General features: G+C 39.8%; 1 protein-coding gene across 8 annotated transcripts in view; it reads left to right on the forward strand.

The window, feature by feature from the left end:
- Window positions 1–22,107, forward strand: part of LOC131448649 (potassium voltage-gated channel subfamily C member 1-like) — a 54,031-nt gene that overhangs the window by 24,840 nt on the left and 7,084 nt on the right. For 2 of the 8 annotated variants that reach the window (XM_058621275.1, XM_058621276.1), the window contains exons 3-6: window positions 5,489–6,470; window positions 8,895–9,089; window positions 10,799–10,819; window positions 17,686–21,542. In XM_058621275.1, the coding sequence (XP_058477258.1) occupies window positions 5,489–6,470; window positions 8,895–9,089; window positions 10,799–10,819; window positions 17,686–17,840 (1,353 nt within the window). In that variant the 3' untranslated portion in view covers window positions 17,841–21,542. Of the gene's footprint in view, window positions 1–5,488; window positions 6,471–8,894; window positions 9,090–9,965; window positions 10,113–10,798; window positions 10,820–13,984; window positions 14,386–17,685; window positions 21,543–22,107 lie in introns of those variants that run through there. The other 6 variants (XM_058621282.1, XM_058621280.1, XM_058621279.1 and 3 more) reach the window with 6 other exon arrangements.

A 22,107-nucleotide genomic window follows, 5' to 3' on the forward strand; every position in this document is an offset into this window, starting at 1 on the left:
CTCCAATATAAATGTATCGATATAGAACTGAATCAAACACTTAATCAGTTCAGGAACTCAGCAGCGAGGCCGAGCCCTTCTGTAGAAACATGGCAGCATCAGCACAGAGTATTAGTGCCACATGTAAAATTAATACAATAAAACAGCATGAATTCTGAGATTAAAGAAAATCGAATTTTGAGATTAAAGTCAATTCTGAGATTAAAGAAAAAAATCAGAATTCTGAGATTAAAAAGGTCAGAATGCTGAGATTAAAGAAACATTCTGAATTATGAGATTAAAGAAAAAAATCTGAATTCTGAGATTAAAAAAAGTCAGAATTCTGAGATTAAAGAAAAAAAACAGAATTCTGAGATAAAAAAAAGTCAGAATTCTGAGATTAAAGAAAAAGTCAGAATTCTGAGATTAAAGAAAAAGTCAGAATTCTGAGATTAAAGAAAAAGTCAGAATTTTGAGAAGTCTTGTTTTGCATATCAAATCTCAGAATTCTTATTTTATCTTCAATCTCAGAATTCATGCTGTTTTTTTTTTTTTTTTCTTTCAGTATTTTTTTACATGTGGCCCTCATACTCCTCCATGCATATACATAAGAGTTTGTATATGTGTTACACACTGGACCTTTAAATCCCCACTTCCTGATGACGTGGATGTTTCGTGGGCTACACAGCTAAAGCCTGGCCAAGCTAGGTGATCGTTGCAACAGGACAGAGACCCAGAGGAGCAGGCACTTGTTTTGGAGGAAAATGTTTCACCTCACTTTCAGCAGTCGTCCTCAAGGACTTCACACCACGGCTGTATTGGCACGATAAACTCTGGAGGCCGCTTCGTTGCACCTCACATTTGTTTTCCTGCACTATAGCTTCTTCTTTGTTTGCTAACAACACCAACACCTTGGCTGATGTTTGCCCTCTGCTGGTGCAAAACATAATTACACAGCATGTTGGTTAAATTCTTAATGACAATGAACTGAGTAATGTTTAACACAGATTTGATCATTTAGATTTCATCACACGTTTTTTATTCTGGACCTGTGTGTAATGTTGGGATGTGTGCATGGGTATAGGGAGGAAACAATGATTAGATTATTATTAACAATTATTTAACTAGTGCTGGGCGGTATGAGCAAAAAGTTACATCACAGTATTTTTTATGTGTTTTTTATGCACAAACATGAGTGAGAGTATGTGTGTGTGTGTGTGTGTGTGTGTTCGTCTGCATACATTATAGATACTCTCATACATGTCTTGTGCTAAGTTGGTGGAGTAAAGTGCTCATTGCAAACGTCATCCAGACACATTTTGATCAGCGTCCGTTGGTCGTACCTCTTGGATGTGGGAGGTGACTATACAACGGTCAGTGGTAGAGCCATGTTATGTGTTCGATTCCTGGCTCTCTTGGTGCATGTTGCTGATGTGTCCTTGGGCAAGACACTTAAGACACACATGAAAGATGTGTGCTACATTACATTACATTACATGTCATTTAGCAGACGCTTTTATCCAAAGCGACTTACAATAAGTGCATTTAAACATTTGGGTACAAATAAGTGCTAGAAGTAAGTAAGAGCTTCAAGTAAATCAAACTATGAAGTGCTAGTCATAAGTGCGATACATTTTTTTTTTTTTTTTTTTTTTTTTTTTTTTTTTTTTTTTTTTTTGCTACAAAATACCCTGCACATAGATGCGCTGTATGAATGGCAAAAGCTATATTGGTATGCAGTCTGGAGTTACTTCCCCTTTCCACTGGTCAAAAACACACAAACATCAGCTAACACCTGGCTCTTGTATGGGAATAGATGGTATCAGCTTTCCCTTCCGAGTCAAATGACTGTGTAATAGACTGGAGACGAGTTTCATCGACGCAGGCTCTGATCGGCAACATGACACCACAGTTATTTCACTGGTTATTTCCTCAACTCCCTGGAGGAAAAAAAAGAAAGGAAGACAAAACTCCTTCACTGGCAGTGGTCAATGAGTCAATCACCTGTTTTGGTGAGTTCCTGCTAATTTTGAGGTATTAGATGAGTTGGACCTCCACTGAGCCCTTGAATCATACATTACATCACAACGTTCAGTTGTTCTGTATGTTTTGCTGTAGTGGTTTTTCTCTGTGGTTGACATGTATAGCCTTTGTGACTAAGGCCTGTCATAACCACTTACCTTCAGTCATCTAGCATCCACTCACTCTTCTCACTATCGCTTACTTTTAAAGCTTCTCTTTTCATGGTGAATTTCACTCGCTGTTTTGGCAACTGTTTGTCAGCTTCTCTCTTTCCTGTCATATTCCTCCAGACTGCTTTCACTTTTGAAGTTAATTCCCCGGTGTGTGTCTCCACCTGTGTTGCCTACATCATAGATGTGATGTGACTGTAGTTTTGCCACCACTTCCTGTAGGGCTGCGCAGAACATTGGACCAGACTCACAAAGGTGCAAAAACAATAGGTCTTCACACACCCAACCTTTATAACAAGGCCATTGTACGCATCCCAATTTCAACAGAACAGGACGTCACGCACCCACTCACTGGACATCGAGACCCACTGTCCTCAGGGTGTAGGTACAGGGCTTTGAGGTGCAGGTGCTTTGGAAGGAGCCTGATTCCCTCAGCCATCACATCCCTCAACAGGCTGAGTGTGATCACAGCTGTTTTATGTGCTATAAAGTATGTTAAGTCTATAGCTGTTGTGTTTTTGCGTCTCTCCGGGTGCATTCACTCCAGCTCTTAGTTTCCTCAGAGAGTTTCAGGTTCGTTTGGGGAGGTGTGAGTGCGTAACCAAACTCTGGTCCGCCTAAAAACGGAGGTCTCAGTTCGCTTCAAGTGAACCAGATGCAAAGGTTTGGTTCATTTCACTAAAGTGTGAAAGCAAACTCGGAGGGGCTGAATGTTGCAACCCCTGATTGAGTCTAGCGGAGACTATTAGGTGTGAAAACGACCTTAAACAAGTGCAGTGCTGTGAAAGAGAATTTCCTCTTGGAAACAATAAAGTCAAAGTATATCGAAATTGTATGTATAGCATGACATGAGACAACATTACAGTAGGGTCTTAGATTTTAGATTTCATGGTCAGGTATCTGTAACGACTTTTGATGTTTAATACATTAGTGAAATACACTAAACCTGGTCGACATAGGAGGGTAATTGAGAACCTGCGTGTGTGTGTGTGTGTGTGTGTGACAGAGGGGGAGAGCACTGCAGCAATCTGAGAAAGTAGGTCAGACACCGACAAGCAAGGAGCATAACAAGGGAGAAAAGAAGCGATGGAGAGAGTAGAGAGGAAGTAAAGAGGGAGGAGGGTGAAGATGGAACATTAGAAAGCCTCATACAAACCACTTAGATTATCCAATATAAATACACAATTACATATATATTTACATATAATTGAAATGATGCAGGGCCACACAGTTGTTGCAGTGACTGCATGTTCATCACGTGTGTGCATGGGATTTTCTCCGGGTTCTCCGGGTTCTCCGGGTTCTTCCCACAGTCCAAAAACATGCAGATTTGGGGATTCTGCCTTTGGGGACCCTCATGTGGAGGATAAAGTGGTAGAAGATGAGTGAGTTAGTGAATGAGTGAGTGAAATTCTAATTAAACAACAAACGGATACCAGTATAACAGTAGATTTATACACTGACTTTCCTGGAAGGTCAAATCTATCTGTATGTGTCAGCTAATCTCAACAATAATAATAATGATAATAATAATAATACTAAATCCAGTGGATTTGTGTGTGTGAGTATATATATATATATATATATATGTATATTTTTTTTTATTTTTCACTAACTGAAACTCGTTCGTGATGAGGCTTCATCTCTATGTCCCTCTATATTACATAAGCACATAATGTTGAAAACACTCACTGAATGCACAGCATACTGAGGGCACTTACTGGAGGCTTCTTATATATATGGACTCCACTCAAGTATGAATTACCTTTCTCTTTGGCTCTTCAGGCCATGTCTGTGTTTCATTATTTATTTGATCAAGCACAAAGTATACTGCATCTATAAATACACTGCAGGTATCACAGGGATGGACTGCAGCGGGGCGAGCGTGTGCAGCAACACCCGTGCACGTACTGGTGCCATCATGCCACTGCAACTGATCCAGTGACTGTTGACTGGGTCGCAGCTGAAAGATAGAATCATAGAAAAAAAACAAACATGAAAACATCATCATTCATTCATTCATTCATTCATTCATTGTCTACCAATTTATCCTGCACACGAGGGTTGCTGGGGCAAACACACACAGATGATCAACCATTCACACTCACACTAAGGTTCTAAAAACTTCTTGTATAAACCTTTTGCACTTGGCAAAATAGCTTGAATTTTTTAAATTTAGTTTATTTTTGTTATATTTAAAATGAATCTTCATCTTGTTGTTTACTGTACATCAATCCATAATAAAACAAACCATATTAATACTAATATTGTGCACCCTTACTGTCCATGTGTCCAATCTGGACTTCCCTACATTTTGTCTGACCAACACCTTAAATCAAGTAACTGATATTTATTCCATAACTTACCACATAGTCCTACTTTCTCAGCAACCTTTCGGTCAAGGCTCTTTTCGTTGGCCAGTCTCGGATGAGTCAGAGTGCGCACATACAATACTAATTTATCAATTTCTGATACAATGTCTTAGGACGTCAGGATAAACTCAAGAATAGTTGGCTTGGTGTCACGTAAATTTGTCACTGGAGTTCAATTATATTCAAAATATTCACATTTCTTTTTGGTAAATGCTCTGACTCTGTATTCATATAGAGCTTTTCTAGTCTTGGTGACCCTTCAACGCTGCTTTACACTACATTCACTCATTCACTCACACGTTCATACAGTGTATCTATGTGCAGTGCTTTTTCATTCACATTCACATGATGTCAGGAGCAAAGTGGGGTGACGTTTCTTGCCTTGGGACACGTTGGCATGTACACTTGCTCTATCACTCAATTACTTTCTATATTTTCTAAACTTTGTGTTTGACACAAACTTACTGAGCTGCACGTTGTCTTGCAAAACGAGCAGTGTATGTGTCACACGGTGGGTGGATTAACAACAACAAAAACAAATCCAGAAATGTATAATAATAAGTTTATATATGTATAGGCCTGTGAGAAATTTTAGAAGACGGTGGTTCATCCTAGGGAAGCTTCACTTTCCTTCTACACTGTTAAAAAACAATTTCATATATTTGGGAGTTTTTAATGCTAAAGGATTGTTTGTGAAAAAAAACATGGATCTATTTTAAAAAGGGCCCGATTATTCCGATGTAATGAATTCATTGAATCAGACCTTTACAGTGACTCACTACTGCCCTCTCCTCTATGAGCTCTACTTTTTCTTGGTACTTTGTTGTGTTTGTTGCCCTGGTGAATTGTCTGATTTGCATCTGACCCACCTTCCCTTTTTCACCCTCTTTTCCACTGTCTCTTTCTGTCTCTTTTCCTTCCTGCTGGATTCTTTCTCCCTTCTAGTATGTGGCATTCGGCTCCCTGTTCTTCATCCTCCTCTCTATCTCCACCTTCTGCATGGAGACACATGAGGCCTTCAACACCATCGTCAACAAGACGGAGAACGTCACCGTGGGCAACGCGACCCACGAGGTGATTGTGTACGAGGTGGTGACTGACAACTGGCTGACATACGTGGAAGGCGTGTGCGTCATTTGGTTCACCATTGAGGTCCTGCTGCGAGTCACCTTTTGCCCAGACAAGTTAGAATTCTTCAAAAGCACCCTCAACATCATCGACTTTGTTGCCATCCTGCCCTTCTACCTGGAGGTGGGCCTGAGTGGCCTGTCCTCCAAAGCTGCCAAGGATGTCCTGGGGTTCCTGCGCGTTGTGCGATTTGTCCGTATCCTCCGAATCTTCAAGCTCACTCGCCACTTTGTGGGCCTCCGTGTGCTTGGCCACACACTTCGTGCCAGCACCAATGAATTCCTCCTGCTCATCATCTTCTTAGCCCTCGGTGTGCTCATCTTTGCCACCATGATCTACTATGCTGAGCGAATCGGGGCAGACCCGGCCGACCCAACTGCCAGTGCCCACACCAACTTCAAGAACATCCCCATTGGATTTTGGTGGGCTGTTGTTACCATGACCACGCTGGGCTATGGAGATATGTATCCAGAGACGTGGTCAGGGATGCTGGTGGGTGCACTCTGTGCCTTGGCTGGTGTGCTGACCATTGCCATGCCCGTACCTGTCATTGTCAACAATTTTGGCATGTACTATTCTCTGGCGATGGCGAAACAAAAGCTGCCCAAAAAGAAGAACAAACATATCCCCCGAGCACCCCAACCAGGCTCTCCCAACTACTGCAAGCCAGATGCCCTCGCAATGGCTACTGCCTCACCTCAAAGGATCTTGGGAAATGTCCTAGGTGGAGTGATGGGTTCTGGAGGCATGGGGGGCGACTGTCCTCTGGCCCAAGAAGAAATTATAGAGATTAACAGAGGTGAGATATCATTTTTTATATATAAAAATGTACTTTTTTTTACAAAACAATGCATAAGTATTTGACTCTTAACATATTTTGTTACATTACAACCTGTAATTTAAATGTGTTTTTCAATGTGTACGTATGTAAGGGATCTGCACACACTAGTCTAAGATGGTGAAGTGAATTGAGGAAAACAAATATTAAAACAAATTCAAATAAAAAACAAACAAACAAAATTCAGAAGTCACACAATTAGTGAAATGAGTCCACCTGTGTGCAGTCTATTTGTCATACCTCTGGTGTCTGAAAGGCCCCAGAGACTGCAACCCCACTGAGCAAGAGCTGTCTTTCAGCAGCAGGGACTGAGGAACTGGTCAGAATGGAGTGCAGATGAATCGTGCTAAATATAGGGAGGATATTCATGAGCAAAACCTGTTTCAGTCTGCCAGAGATCTGAGACGGGTGGATAGTTATGCACATTGAAATTTTCTGTTATTTTGCCCTATTTGCTGTTAGCTTCACAATGAAAAAAATCTACACAGTTGTAGGCATGTTCTGTAAAAGAAATGATGCAAACCCTCATCCCGAAACACACAGGAATCATTTAATGAATATGACTTATCTCTAAATAAGTGTATTTTACACAAGTGTTTAAAAAACTGACCTGCTTCTGAGAAATATGACTGATGGCAGTTGAGGGAGACAGGTTAATGTCTTCACCATGCTTGGCATCTGGTGCTGGAGGTAACTCTTGAATGTTCCTCTCTGGATAAAGTCCTTTTTGGCCAGTGAATTTCAGCAGCACTATAGATTTTAGTGTCTTTCTATTTGGATATTGCCCTTCTATTCAAGATTAAACTTTACTTTCTTTGTTTGTGCTTTCAGGTAATGTGATTGACTAGCATCAGTGGTGGTATATTTGTGGAGAAGTGTAAAAATGCGTTATACGTTGAAAACTCCACCTCTGCTTTTAGTTTGGATGGACAAAACTGGATCGGTTCTTATCGGCCAAAGCTTTCATTATCACCAACACTTACCTTCAGTTTCAGTTTAACCCAGGGGCCTCACACTCGAATGACCTGGGGGGCCACAGGGGCGTGAACTGAGGTCAGGAGGGAACGTTCAAGTAGAAAAAGTCCAACTGTGCGAGGGAAAAAAAACATCTGTTCAGCAGTGATGGGCGATATGAGCTTAAAATGATGTCACTATAATATTCCATCAGGATACAGCAATAACAACATTTGTCTGTGTTTAAGAAGAGACAAGTGGCAGTGTTCTCAAGAAGTGATGCGCAGTTTATTCTAGCGCCACCCTGGAGAAATCACTGGCCCACTCGTGTGTCATTTATGATCAGGTGGTAGTGCCCCCACCTGTCAGCAAAGAATGGAAGTAAAATTACGTTTCAGCTATGAAAAATGCATCAAAACACCCTAATGCAAGTGTTTCTCTGTGTAAAACAGAGCCTTGCCTCACATGATACACCTTTAATGCATCGCTTTATTGCCTTTGTCATCAGTGAGCCTGAAATGACTGGTTTTAGCAGTGATTTTACGAGATCCTGTCCACTCGGCTCTCTGCCGCGCTCAAACTGTCGTGGTTGATTCTGAGAAAAGGTCTAAACTCCAGAGATCTGCTGTTATCAGACATGCACCGAGGACCAGATCTTTTCTTGAACTTCTCCAGAGAGGCTGTATGCTAGAATATAAATATCTGCAGAAGTTGCATGGGACATTCTTACTACTTTTCACCTCCCAGTAGAATTCTGGTTAATGTCCAAATGGACTCATGTGAGAATACTAAAGAGAAATCCGTCGATCACTGAGTAGCGAGGAGCGTCTCACACACTAAACTTGTCTGAACTTGCAAGAAGGATTTTAATGTTGCAACATTAGGCAAAAGGTATAAATGATTAATTTCACAATTACTTTTAAGATTCTTTGATTCATCTAGTGACTTATGTTCAATTAATCTAACAGCTAATGTATCATTTAATTAGTATTACTGATACTCATGTTATGGGCGGCTTATTTCTTCTTTGTGGGAAACGAATATTTGTTAGACAGTTGGAGACTTATGTCTTTAAAATAGCTTGAAATGACTGCAGGTGATCGAAGCATCAGCACAAATGTGATGTTAACAGCGTCATAGTTTAAAAAAGGTCTGATATCAGTATCCGTAGATACATCAGTGTTGGTATCTCTCTGGAACGTGTTGCACTCAGAGGTGACATCACTCCCAGCTCCAAGTTCCAATTATACATGGATCGCAGCGTATGTTAGCTTAGCTTGTTAGCACAGCACCTCCTTATAGTCCACATCATTGTGTTGGCTAATCTAGCCGCCACAACTTCAAAGCCAGTGTATTTTCTGAGTGAACTAGAACCCAGTCCTCGAGAGTTAGGGTTCTGTTAATGCAGTCTACTCACCTCCTTCTCTCTAGATTCCAAGCAGAACGGTGATGCAGCTTCAGCCGCCCTGGCTAATGAGGACTGCCCCACCATCGATCAGGTACTGAGCCCCGACGAGAGGAGCCCTCTCGGACGCGGGCCTACCCGCGAGCGCTACCAGCAGGACCGCGCCTGCTTCCTGCTCAACACGAGGGAATTCCGTGCTACGGATGGGAATGTGCGGAAAGGTACGTTTCACACCAGGAGACAGATCCATAAACATGCACACCAAATGTTGAGATATTTATATACTGTGTTTATATACATCTGGTACAGACATGTACACAGAGGTTACTGCACGTATTTGAGCTCAAACATTCAGGACCAATGGGATGGAGAGCCCACATTAAACTGAGTAATGAAGACATGTCATGTAGCAGACTCCAGTCACAGCTAGCATCAACACACACACACACACACACACACTCAACTCTTCAGCTCTGCTCTGTTTGTTTCCACCTCTTCACATTCATGTCGCCTGTGTCTTCATCACCGCTTGGGTTTCGTGTTTTCTTTTATGTGTCAGACAAGATGCTTCTGTCCTTGTTTTTCTGTCTCTTTTTTTTCTTCCTTTCCCTGTCAAAGCGTGTTGCTTCTCTCCCATGTCACATTCATTCATGCTCACGAACAGTCTCCGTCCTTCTCTCTCTTCTGTACTCTTCTGACAGTTGACCATGCATTAATTTTCTTCTCGTCACTTCTGTTTCTCCCTCTGTTTCTCTCCCCCCCACCACCCTCTGTATTTTGGCCTGCTGCCCTTCCCCCCCTTCCCTCATGTGATGAAACCACCAACCTAACCTAACCTAACCTGACCTCACCTCCCGCACACCTGACTCCCTTTCTCCCCTTTGCCCCATCTTCACCACCATGCTTTCACCCCCTTCTTTACTCTTTAAAAACCCCCAAAACAAAACAAAAACCCCTCTGTTCATCATCTGCGTGCTCATGAACACCTTAATTCATTTACTACTGCAATCCAACTACCACCAACTGCCGCCCACCTGCACCAAAAACACTCCCCCCACACTCCCTCTAAACTTTCAACCCCACCCCCCCTCCCCCAGTAGAGGCAGCCGCCCTGGCACCCAGCCCAGACTCCCCTCTGACTGAGGATTGGTATAAGATGGAAGGGTCTCTGTTACAGCAGGACCTCAATGCAAACTCCACCTCCTCCTGGATCAAACCATAGGCCAGAGGTAACACTGACAGAGGTTTAAATAAATAACAACAATAACAACAACAACAACAACACAAATAAGGAGCCCATAATCAAGACATCATCCACAATTTCTGACCCAGCTCTCCATGACATAGCATGTCTTTGTGTCTGTATCAGTACAGCAGCAGCCTCTTCAGCACACACACACACACACACACACACACACACACACAGCTGCACACACTAGGCACGTGTTGAGTTGTGTCGACATGTTCAGTGGATTTTGTTGTGTCACCTGTTTCACAGTCGCCGCTGTTTTTGTGTGTCATAGACTAATTGCTAACAGCTGAGCTAAGGTTAGGCAGTGTGTGTAAATGTAAACATTAAGGTTGGAATGACAAATCATGGCAGTTTTAGGGCTCAGCGTACAGATTTAGCTCATTCACTTTCTCCCTGACCACCTCAGTGAATAATGTACACGACGAAAGAAAATGGGATTGTTCCGTGCAAATATGAGTGTGTGTGTGTGTGTGTCTGTGTGCGAGCTTCAAACTTTGAATATGAGCGGACGCACATGTGCAAACACACCCGGCAGCTCAAGTGAAAACAAAATAACCCGTGTTGTCGTGTCCTGTGTCTTAATAACTTATGAAACACACTCAAGAGAAGATTGAATGGTGGGAACAGTGGGTCACGTTGTTGTCTGATGTGCCTCTGTGTTGTTGTCTCTCTCTTCAGGTTGTGTCATATCACGCGTGTGTATGTGGGCTTTTTCATTCTTACGTGTTATACACTGTGTCTCTGTCCTCTCAATGCCGTCTGAGTGTTGTGTTTGTGTTGTCGTCCTTATGGCTTAATTTGTTTTGTGTGTGTCCCCCCCCTCCCCCCCCCTTTACTGTGTTTATTCATGTTGCTCCTGCCCCCTGTGGACCTGCACCATGGCAAACAAAATAATACACTGCAATTTGGACTTTTCTGGCCTTGACAAATGCACTCTGTCCACAGTTGTGTGTGTAATATGGTTGAAGTCTTCATGCCTTAACTGAAGAGTGCCTGTAATTGCACTGACATTCCAGTTGTATTACAATCCTGTTTCCAAGGCCCAAGGTCACTGGGGTCATAGGAGCAATTAAGGTCAAGGGATAGTACCTCCTGAGACATGCCACGCTGCCAACTGTTGCCAACTTTGACCACTGCAGCGTTGTAAACTAAGCCACTTGGCTTGTTGCAATGCAATACAAACAAAAACATTTGTACTGTGAGCGTGAAATGGGTCTGAAATACTATTCCCTGGACCATGTGCCGAGTGTAGTCCAAAGTTCAGGACCTTTTGTATATTCACTGGGGAGACCTGAATTGAAATGATAAGCCCGCACACTGATACTGATACACATTTGATTGAAAAGTCACTGCACGCAAGGTAAGCAAGTCTCAAGTTCTCACTCCGAGGTCCCTGACATCGCTTCAGTCTCACTGGTTCTTATGTAGTAACTGTAATTTAAATGCTATTAAGAAACAAAGAATCCCTCTTTAAAGCAAAGCAGGAGTCCGCTGAGGAAAACAAGGGCGGGTGTCACCGGAGAGGCACGCCAGGGTTTGGGTTTCTTACAGGAAAAGCTATCCCTGAAAATCCATACATTCAGTTTGTCAATACATAAAGGCCCTTGTGTCTTTGTGCGTCTCTTTAAGGGATCGTTCAGGTTGCTGACCAGCCTCAGAAAACATGGCTACGACATGGCCCAAAAAAACAATTTATAATGTCTTTCTACTAATGTCCCTGTCCTCCTTAATGTTTTTAAAGAGGGATTGCCCCGCTGTCCAAAACTCATCCTTGTGTTCCTTCACGTGTGGTTCATTTTTTAGATACATGTGTAAGGTGTCTTTGCGTTTATCGTTTATTAGCTTGTCTGTTTCTTGTCTTTGATTGTTTGCTAAGTTGACTTCCTGTGCTCCCAGTGCAGTATGCATGGCTCATTAAGGTCAAATGGTCAATCAGCCTTCGATTGCCCGTTCCCAATCTCTCCTCTACACCTTCTTCAAGGTTCACATCCTTGGTGTGCAGTTGTTTTTCCTCTTTTATTTCTTGGGTCTTTCTGTTTCTGTCTCGTGTTTCTAACATGGTGTGTGTATAAGTATTTTGGTGGAGTATTTTTGTGTCAAATTGTGTTTTATTATATTTTATTGTTGTCTGTGCAAACAACGGTTTTTTTTTCTTCTTCTTGTCTTTGGTTCTGTACACTGTGTTTTGTTCTTTGGTATTTTGACCTCCTCTTTGTGTTTCCTGTGTTGAGTTTCACAAACAGCCATTTGTTTTTTTTTCTGTGAATTGGAACGATAAAGAAAGAAAGAAAGCAGAACAATTATAAAATGACAAAGGATGAAAAACAAAGTAGCTCATTATTTGCGACCAAATTCAGAGTCAAAGCCATCCTCAATAAGTTCAAAAAGAAGATGAAGGATTTTATTGAACAACTCCCACCACTCGTAATTCCTGCATTGCAATTGAATACGATTTTGAAGTTGAGCACATATTTAAACATTAGGCGCACTGAGCCTACGCTGTCTGCCCTTCACCCACATTTATCTCACCAGAAAATGAGAGTTCAGGTTTCATCGTGACGTACTGATACATGCTCGATATCAATCCAAACATGGCTACCAGTGAGGAAACAAGAAAAAACGGGTTTTAGTTTCATTAAATCCATGTCTGCTTAAGTGTAGCCTAGAAATCTAGACCCACCCGAGCGGTAGCAAATTTAATTTGCAGCCAGGGTTCCGTCCAGAAAATCCTCGTTAGCTTGCGATCTGCAAAATCCAAACGTGTTGTGTATAGAGTCGGTGGGCGGGCTTAACATAATGACGACATTGCAACCACTCGGCGTGTAGTCTCTGCCGGTCTCTATGTCATACATGTAAATACAACTCACGTACCTCGGTGATGCTGCTCTTCCAGGACTTGCAGGGTGATGGCAGAACTTTTTCAAGGCTCACGGTCTCGTTTAGCTGAAAGATGTTCTTTTCAGCCTCCACCCAAAAAAACTTCAGTTTCTGTCTGGAAAAGGAAAAGGAAATCAGTCAACTATGTGTCAGTACACCATACAGCCTGGTCTATCACTTCAATTTGCCACCTCTTGTATATCTATAAGTGTTATAGTTATGAGTATGAGCTGCTGGTGGAGTTATTTTCCAAGACAGGAGGTTTTACAGTAAGTCCTTACAGGCCACCATAGACTAAAATGATTCATCAGCAAATGCATTTGACTCCAATACAATACACCAACTTTAAATGTAGCTCGAAAACTGTATTTAGAAATGCATGTTTTGTGTGGTAACACTTTCTTTTCTTTCATTTGTAGATCTTTGTCATGCATGCTGCAACGTGTACACTCCTTACTCCTCTGCCTACGTTACAACACTGCAAATATCCTACGTAGTAATTCAGAGTACGTATACATGTACAGCACGTCATGGGATACGTATTTGATGTAAATGTGGGAAGAAGTGTCAATATGAAATATTAAATGGAAGCAAGCGTCCGTGATAACAGCGGGTCTGCGTGACCTACATCCGAGGGGACATACAGGATGTAGGATACAGTTGCATGTCATCCAGTTTCCAATTTCTGTTGAACACACACACGTATGGACACATTGTGGCTTCAGTAATGGTTAAGAAGAGATCAATGCATGTAATTATGGGTAACAGGAGATGAAACCCTCTTTAACAGGCAATTGATCACATGTAAGACTGATACAGTATATGACTGCGAGTCAGCAAATGTGTATCCATGACATCAGGTGACGTGCTGTACATACATTATTTGGTCAGAATATTCGCAGTGTTCCTCTCCTCCGTGCCTCTGTGTCGTCCCTCTCCATGAGCTCCTCCTCCTTGATTAACACTCATTCTCCATCCCATTCCCAGGCCGCCACTGCAGTGCAAGTGTAACTAAGTTCTGACTCTAGGTAGGTATACTCACCTCCTCTGTAGGGCTGAGCCATGTGAGAAAAGTAATCTTACTGACATCGTTAGATATTGTGGTATAAATCAAATTAGGATTTCTGTAAGGCTGGGCAATACGGCTAATAAATCATATCCCGAGTTTCTCTCAGGTTGCTTCTCTGGCATTGTGAGAAGTTTTCTTTGGAGATGTTTGTGCTTCTCAAAGGAGAGAGACAAACACACTCTAAAATGAAACATCTGCTGTTTATGATCTGTATTTCATGATAATACACAATTTGGCTTTTTTTTTAATGTTAAATGAAGGATAGTTACATGTGTTAGAAACAATGTGGTCAAATTCTGCTATGACACAAAAAATGTGACTTAGAAATTTCATGAACTGATGTTTTAAGACTTATGTTTTTTTGTTGATTACATTTATTGTTTAATCAATATATGCAATTTGGCTTATAACATTTAATGTATTTCCTTAATTTATTGAATATAATAAATCATAATATAATATGATTATCAATGCAACAGCCTTTAACACGAGATGATGACCTCTTGTCTCATGTCATGATATAAATATAATATCCATATATTGCCCAGCCCTACTCCTCTATACAGACGTTTAACTAAAGTCTGATTGTAGGTAGATATACATTAAGTCTGACTGTAGGTTGGTTTAAGAGGTAGACATCCCACTAATCAGACCACCAATTATTATACTTATTAATCACCCAGTTATAAGAAATTTCGGTAACACTTATTATTAGGGAACACATATTCACCATTAACTACGTGCTAACTAACATATATAAGTAGCATACCAGCCCTTTATTAGTAATTATTAAGCACATATTAACACCTTATTCTACATAACCTTAGTCTACCTCTATTACGACATGAATTAAGATTTTTCCTAAATAAGGTGTTAATACTTACTAATAATGGGCTAGTATGCTACTTATATGCATGTTAGTAAGCACCGAGTTAATGGTGAAAATGTGTTCCCTAATATAAAGTGTTACCGAAATGTAGTTTTGTTCTCTTCATAATTATTATTATTATTATTATTATTATTGTTATTGTTGTTATTATTGATTTTATTATTATTGTTAGTACTAGTAGTATAATTATTAACATGGTGGTAGCATTGTTGCCTCACAGCAAGAATTTCACCGATTCGAATCCTCTGAACCAGTGACCTTCTTGCTGTGAGGCAACAATGCTAGCCGTGTGGCCATATTTTTGTTATATTTGATCAGAAAATCGGTTAAATCTATGTGCCAAAATCTGGCATCAGATTGTGGCCCTGATTTCTGCTCTCGCAAATGTAACTAAAGTCTGACTGTAGGTAATTCTATGATTCCTCTCAGGAACGAGGTCATCACTGATTACAGTGACAGCCAGACTCAGACTGTCCCACAGCACATTTACAGTCACAGTAGTTCAGGAGGAAGTTGCTGAGACTTGATTACCTTTCACTGCTGAAGCTTTTTTTTTTTTTCATCCTCTCTTAAAACCCTTCTGGAAGATTATCGGGTCATTTAATCCTCAGGAAAACAGAGTAACACACAGGTTTGTGTTTGTTTGCGTAGCAGCGAGCCAGACCAGCCATTTATACACTTTAACCCCCGAACACCATCAAAACATCGTCATCTAATCAAAAGATGTCACTTTCATTTTAATAAGAGTGGGATTTTTTTTTACTGGTAATGAAACGTAGCACACAATTTAAGATAAAATCAAGATTAAAATCAAATGACTTACCGTACGTACTGACAGCTGAGCTGTTATATATATGTTATATACATCTGTTGTTCTATATCTATAACACTGATGTTTTAGCATCGTCGTGGGAAGTTTTTGCCAAAGTTGTAAATGTTAAAATCACAAAAGATGTGAAAAAGAGCTGCAGTGTTTTGAAACACGCTTCAAAGGCAACATTATATGTACTGATAGTATGTAGTATGTTAGTATATTATATTTATAGTGCATTATAATTCTACAACCACTCGTGGGTCACACATGGTTCCACACTTTCTATGTGGAGTTTGCATGTCCTCTCAAAGTCCAAAAACATGGCGAGGTTAATTGGACGCTCTAAATTGACCGTAGGTGTGAATGTGAATGGTTTCTTTATCTCTATTTGTTTGCCCTACATTGGACTGGAGCTGCCTCACGACCCTCATGTGAAGCTTTACTAGTTACACACTGGACCTTTAACAGTTCTGCTTTGTCATACTCATCCCCTTTAACCAAAGCCTCCTGGCAGTTTGTCTTGGTACATTTGGCTGGTCGGCGTAACATACTTAGGGAATGTTTTTTTTGAGAGTGAAGAGGTGCCACAAATTGTCCAGACATGTCAAGCAGTCTGTCATGAAAACTTTACTGCGTTGCAATGCGGCTCATGTATCTGAGCTTAAAAAAATACTTTTATAAATGGTTGGCTCAAAATATTGCATCATTTGGAGTGGTGGGGTTGGAAAGTGTGCACCACAGTGTTGCCATATCTTCTCATTTCAGCAGGATTGCACAAAGAGTGTCAAACTCTACCAGTGTTGTGTTTTGTGTCCTGATTGTGGCCTTGTGATGGTTGGAGCTTGTCACAAATATGGAGTATTATTTGTCTCATATAGGTTTATAACTTCAAACCAAATTGGAGCCAGTATTTCAAACATGTAATAAAACCAAACATCCACCCATGATAGGTCAGTCAGCCATTGTTAGGGCAGACGACGTTCTACCTACCAATGGTGTTTTCCACATATTACTGATGCAACAACACTCAGCACAGCGCCACCTTCTCTGTGACTGCTTCCTACACCGCGAGGGGGATTCACTGTCTGCATGCTCTGAAGGTGCAGTGGGAAAGGACACAGAGGCCAATCTGTTAGAAGGTAGAAAATGTGGCTCCAGCAAGCGGAGCCTCACACTAAAGTGACCTTTGTCAGTCAATCCATGTGTCATTTCTCACTGTCAACCAGCACAGGACGTAATTACCGGGAGGTAGAAGTGTTTCTTATTGTTGCCAGGATGCCATTATGTGTTGGCCATTTGAAGTTTACAGGAGCAAGGACACAATTGGCTGCTCTCAGGGTGTCCTGCACAGCAAATCTATGCAACTTCAAACCTCAGGTGGTCAACTTGAGTGAGTTTGTGTAAACCTGTGTGATAACGTCGGCCTAATAATTGTCTAAAACACCTGAACATTGCACTTTATTGGACTTTACTTGATACAATATCGGGTGCTTTATTCAACAGGCCTTTTATATGCGAGTTTTATATTTCTTAGTGTTGAATACTCTTTGCTTTTGTTTTGAAAAAAGAAAAAAGAAGACATATCATAACTGGCATTTTCTTGTTTTGTCTTGTCTGTGTGTGTCTCGTCTCTGTCTCTGTCTGTCCTTTATGTGTCTCCATGATTTGACATTTGACAATTCCTTATCTGCTGACTTTATACTCCTCACTTTTCTGCACCTTTCCCGTTTGATTTCTTCTTAACAACATGCAACACTTTTCATGTTCAATGCCACGTATCCTTCATCACGAACCACATAACTATGGAATTTTATTTTCAATCATGATTCATTTTTCTTTTACTTACATCTGATATTAAAACAATACTATAATATATTGTCATGTATCGGTCAATGGTTAAAATTATTCCCTAAAAGCAACAAGCTATGAGAAATCGCGCAGTCTCAACAACATATCGGGAATGGCAGGGTCGTCGCTGCGGCTTGCTCCTATAACTAGTCCGGCCTTCGAAAGCTATGAGGCTCCGGGACCGCTGCGCCGCTGTCGTTCCCCCATACCCTCCATTTTGTAGCAGGGAGGACGTTTATGATTGGCTGATGCGAAACACACTGGATTAGTTCTGGACTGACGGCTCTGTCGCCTCCACTCGGATTGTACAGTGTGCAAAAAAAACAATAGCAATAAGAAACTCGAATGTAGAAAGAAGAAGGACCTCCTGTGGTTCACGATGCATGCGTCAGGTTAGCTGATGAAGTGGAACTCACGTTTCAAACGATACACTCGTTTTAAATACGTAGAAGAAATGTAAAGCGTAAGTGACACAGATGAAAACAGCATAAAGAAAACATTCTGAGTTACGTTCAAGTAGAACGAGTGGGTATTTGATTCACACGGAAGAAAAACTATGAAGCTTCTGAGTATTAAGTTGTTATAGTACAAGAAAAAAGTCGTAAATGTTGTACTATTTACAAAGAACAATAGCTGTAAAATTGTAAGAATAAAGTTGTAATATTTAAAGAAAAAAGTTGTAATTTTGCAAGAATAAATACGTTATATTACAAGAATGAAGTTGTTATATCACAAAGAACAATAGTTGTAAGATTGCAAGAATAAAGTTGTAATATTAGAAAAAAGTTTTAATATTTGTTTGAGCTTCACAAATAAGGAAATACTTCGTCTTTTGTCATGTCAGCACTACATTGAGTCTATTGTGAAGAAAGAATCACACAGACTTGGTGGAGGAAATGTCAAAGAGGATTTATAGTTCCTCAAGAAAACAAAAAAAAGACACTTAACATTTTGGATGTGGAGGCAGTGTCTCTGTTGTCAGAGAGCCAATGGCCTCTTGATTCTTCTGATAAATTGAAGCTCGCAAGAACAATATTTGCAAGTGTTTTCTTGTAATATTTCAACTTGAATCTCAAAAGCTTACTTTTTTTCTCTGATGTAAAAAAAAACTGTGTTATGTAGACTGACTTTCATTTTTGTGTCCTGGACCAAACTGAGCTCACAACACTGTCCATAAAAACCTAAAGTCAAACTTTAGTTCATTTAGCCAAAGAGAAAAAAAAAATACATTTATAGATCAATGTTGAATAGGTTTCTACTTGATGTCTTCTGTGTATGTTAATATATGTACAGTGAATCCTTTTGTTGACTTCTGCAAGTTATCATGACATCACTGAAGGGGGTATTGAAAAAACTATAAATAGTTTTAGCTTCAGTTATAAAGAATAGTATTATACAGTGAGATTTCAACTGTGCAGCCTAACAGGACTTTTGAACTGTAGTTAGTTTTATTATAATGCTGTTAAGATCCCATAGATGCAATTGATCTAATAGATTAATATCTATATATGGGTACATTTATGCAATCAGAGTTAAAGAAAAACTGGCTGACGTGGACAGTCGTGCAAATCAATAATAAGAAATCAAATGCAGTGCATTGAAAAAGCTGCTAAAAAGTTATCTAATTACCAAAATAAATTTTTTAAAAAATGACGCAAGAGGATTAGGGCCATAATAAAATCAAAAAACAATTCAACAAGTAATAAAACCCTAAAAAGAAAATCTATATTTATTGCAGCATAATTAGTTGAATTTATGTTAGTTTAAATAAAAGCAAGCACTTTACCAACAGTCCTAGTTAATAAACACAAATAATGTGAACTGAGCTTCTTCGTTTATGTTTTTAGTACGTTTTTCTATCTAAGACTGTTGCAAATCATTAGTCTATTAAAAGAAATACATGATGCTAGTTATTTTCTCATTTATTCAGTCGACAGCTGAAGTTTTGTCTTCCTGAATTCACCGTATTAACCTACAGTAAACAATATATGACTTATATGACACATTTACATATGCAATAAACATGCAATATTTATTTGGAAAACATGCTGTGCACATATGTAAATATGCAGATCTATTTTGAGTCCTGAAGACACACACGCACATATATATATACAGTATGTATATAGTGAACAGTCTCATGTTTATCTCTGATTAACTGTACGTGTCACGAGCCATTTATCTCGTTTTGATTTCAAGTCTTTTCAATGTTGTGGTGGAATTATTCATTGTTTTCTTCACTTTTACCGGCCACGGGTATTTATTTGTTTTGTATGGAACTGTCATGTCACGTTTTAATGAATTGTTCTTTGTTTTTAACTAAAATTGTGAGAAAAAAAATATTGTAATTGCTCTAGAATAAACACAGGTTTGTTTAGACTGATGTTCATACAATAAGATGTGGTCAAAAAATATCAATGTGCTTCCAGACAAACTTTGAAGAACCCATAGATGAACAGTATTATGCCTGCAGGTGGAATCACAATCACATCACTTGAATGTTTGCGTGAAAGGGTTTTTAACCATTCGTTAAACCAAGTAATGATTATCTGGCTTCATCGAATACAGGTCCATTGTGTATAATTACAGACTGAAGTTACCACGTGCAGTTTTGTATGCACACAATATTGTATCACCATCATGTTAGTGTTGTCTGAAATTCTTTGTTTCTCCAGTGACTGCAGCTCTTCACTGTGTCACACCGACCACACTCAACTTGTAGTGGAAATATAGTGGAACTCTACGATCCGACATTTAAAATGTAATGAAATAGAATTCATTTTGTGATCATATAAGAATAGAGAGAAAGAGAGAGGAATTGTAGGATGCCACAATGTGGATGTTACAGTTTACATCCTTCAGTTTAACCACTTCATTTGGAGTGTACGCAATATTTAACCGTGAAGAAATTTTTTTTCCATACATGCACATCTATCTTTTGGGATTGTTTAGAAGTTTTTTTTTTAAAAAAAGGTGCTTGTACTGGGTACTGACGCACAGTCAGGGCTGGCTATGATGTGGCGAGAGGCAGCGTGACACAGAAATGCTTACAGGGAAAACACGGCTGTTTCTAGCCACTCAACAAAAGGTTTAACAAATACAGTTTACACCTGCTTAAAGTGTTGTAATCTTGGGACGATGTCTGCAGCTTTGTCTTGCTATTAGACAGCCTTTTACCACTCCAACCACTCACTTCCCCACACCAAAGTCCCTTTAGAAAATCAATTTTACGTCAGGGCACACAGGAGCTTTTGATCCACTGCGGATGTGAGCTGAAAGGAACACTTCACTGATTTGCATTTAGCTTTGTATTACTAGAATAGGAGTAGTATTTTTGAAAAATTGTGCTTCCTAACCTCGGTTTCCCCTTTTTTACGCGCCCACCAGTGACACTGGACCTCATTCCCAGAATGTAAACAGTGTCCGCCATCTTTGCTAGCAGTTACGCTAACAGGACCAAGTGTCACTGTAATTCTAGTTCGAGTTCTAGTAATACAAAGCTAAATGCTAAAGCTACACTTCGGTGAAGTAGTCCTTTAAATAGTGATTTTCCGTATGGTCTTTGGTGTCGGAGAGAAAGCAGTTTACAAAGTTCTGGTCTTAAAAGGCCATTCTCGACTTAAGCAGGTGTAGACGTTATTAGCTGAGTCTTTTTGTCCAAAATTGACGTGAAGAGTGTCACAACTGTGGTTCTGCTGGGTTTAAAGAGTCATTGCGCGTAGTTTTTTTTTGCCAAAGCAACTCATGTAGGAGATTCTGAAGGAAAGAGAAGAGGCAGATGTTGTGAGAAGTGCCTCTATGAGGCGCAGAGGCTCTGAGCTAGATTTAACTAGCTAAACCTAACATAGCTCTGTAGTTATTATTCAATATGCACATTCAGTGTCTGTAACAACACATGTGAATACATTAAAGTCATGAAAATGAACATATCTATGCATACTTTGTGAGTGTGGACAGTGAGGTGTTCTGGTTACACACATTTGTTCATTATTTGTCGTAATTTCATGTAAATCATGTTTAATTATGTTTAATTCAACAGTCTAAATAACTTAGCAGAAATGTCTTTTCTTGGTTTGTCTGTTGTTGGACATGAACATGAATGAATGAATGGTAATGTGAACTTGTACTTTTAGCACTGTCTGTAATACTTAACAATGAAGGTACATTAAATAACAATAATATACATGATGTAATAATAATAAGTAATGTTTTAACTCAGCATTTAATAATGTTATTCAAGTTCAGTAAGGTATTCATTAATTAATACATTATTCAATGTTTGTAAGGCTACTGGTAACATCAGCGAAACAGTGGGAGTACGGAATCAGCATTACCTAACAATAATTAAGCATTTATTCACCATTGTTAATCTTTATTAATGCTCCTTAAAGTGGATCATGAATGGCTTAACAAATGATTCGCAAATATATACATAACTTACATGAGCTTAATTTACCATGGATTAATCATTGTTAGCATCAATGGAGGAT

The sequence above is a fragment of the Solea solea genome, chromosome 21, assembly GCF_958295425.1.
Source record: "Solea solea chromosome 21, fSolSol10.1, whole genome shotgun sequence".
Lineage (NCBI taxonomy): Eukaryota > Metazoa > Chordata > Actinopteri > Pleuronectiformes > Soleidae > Solea > Solea solea.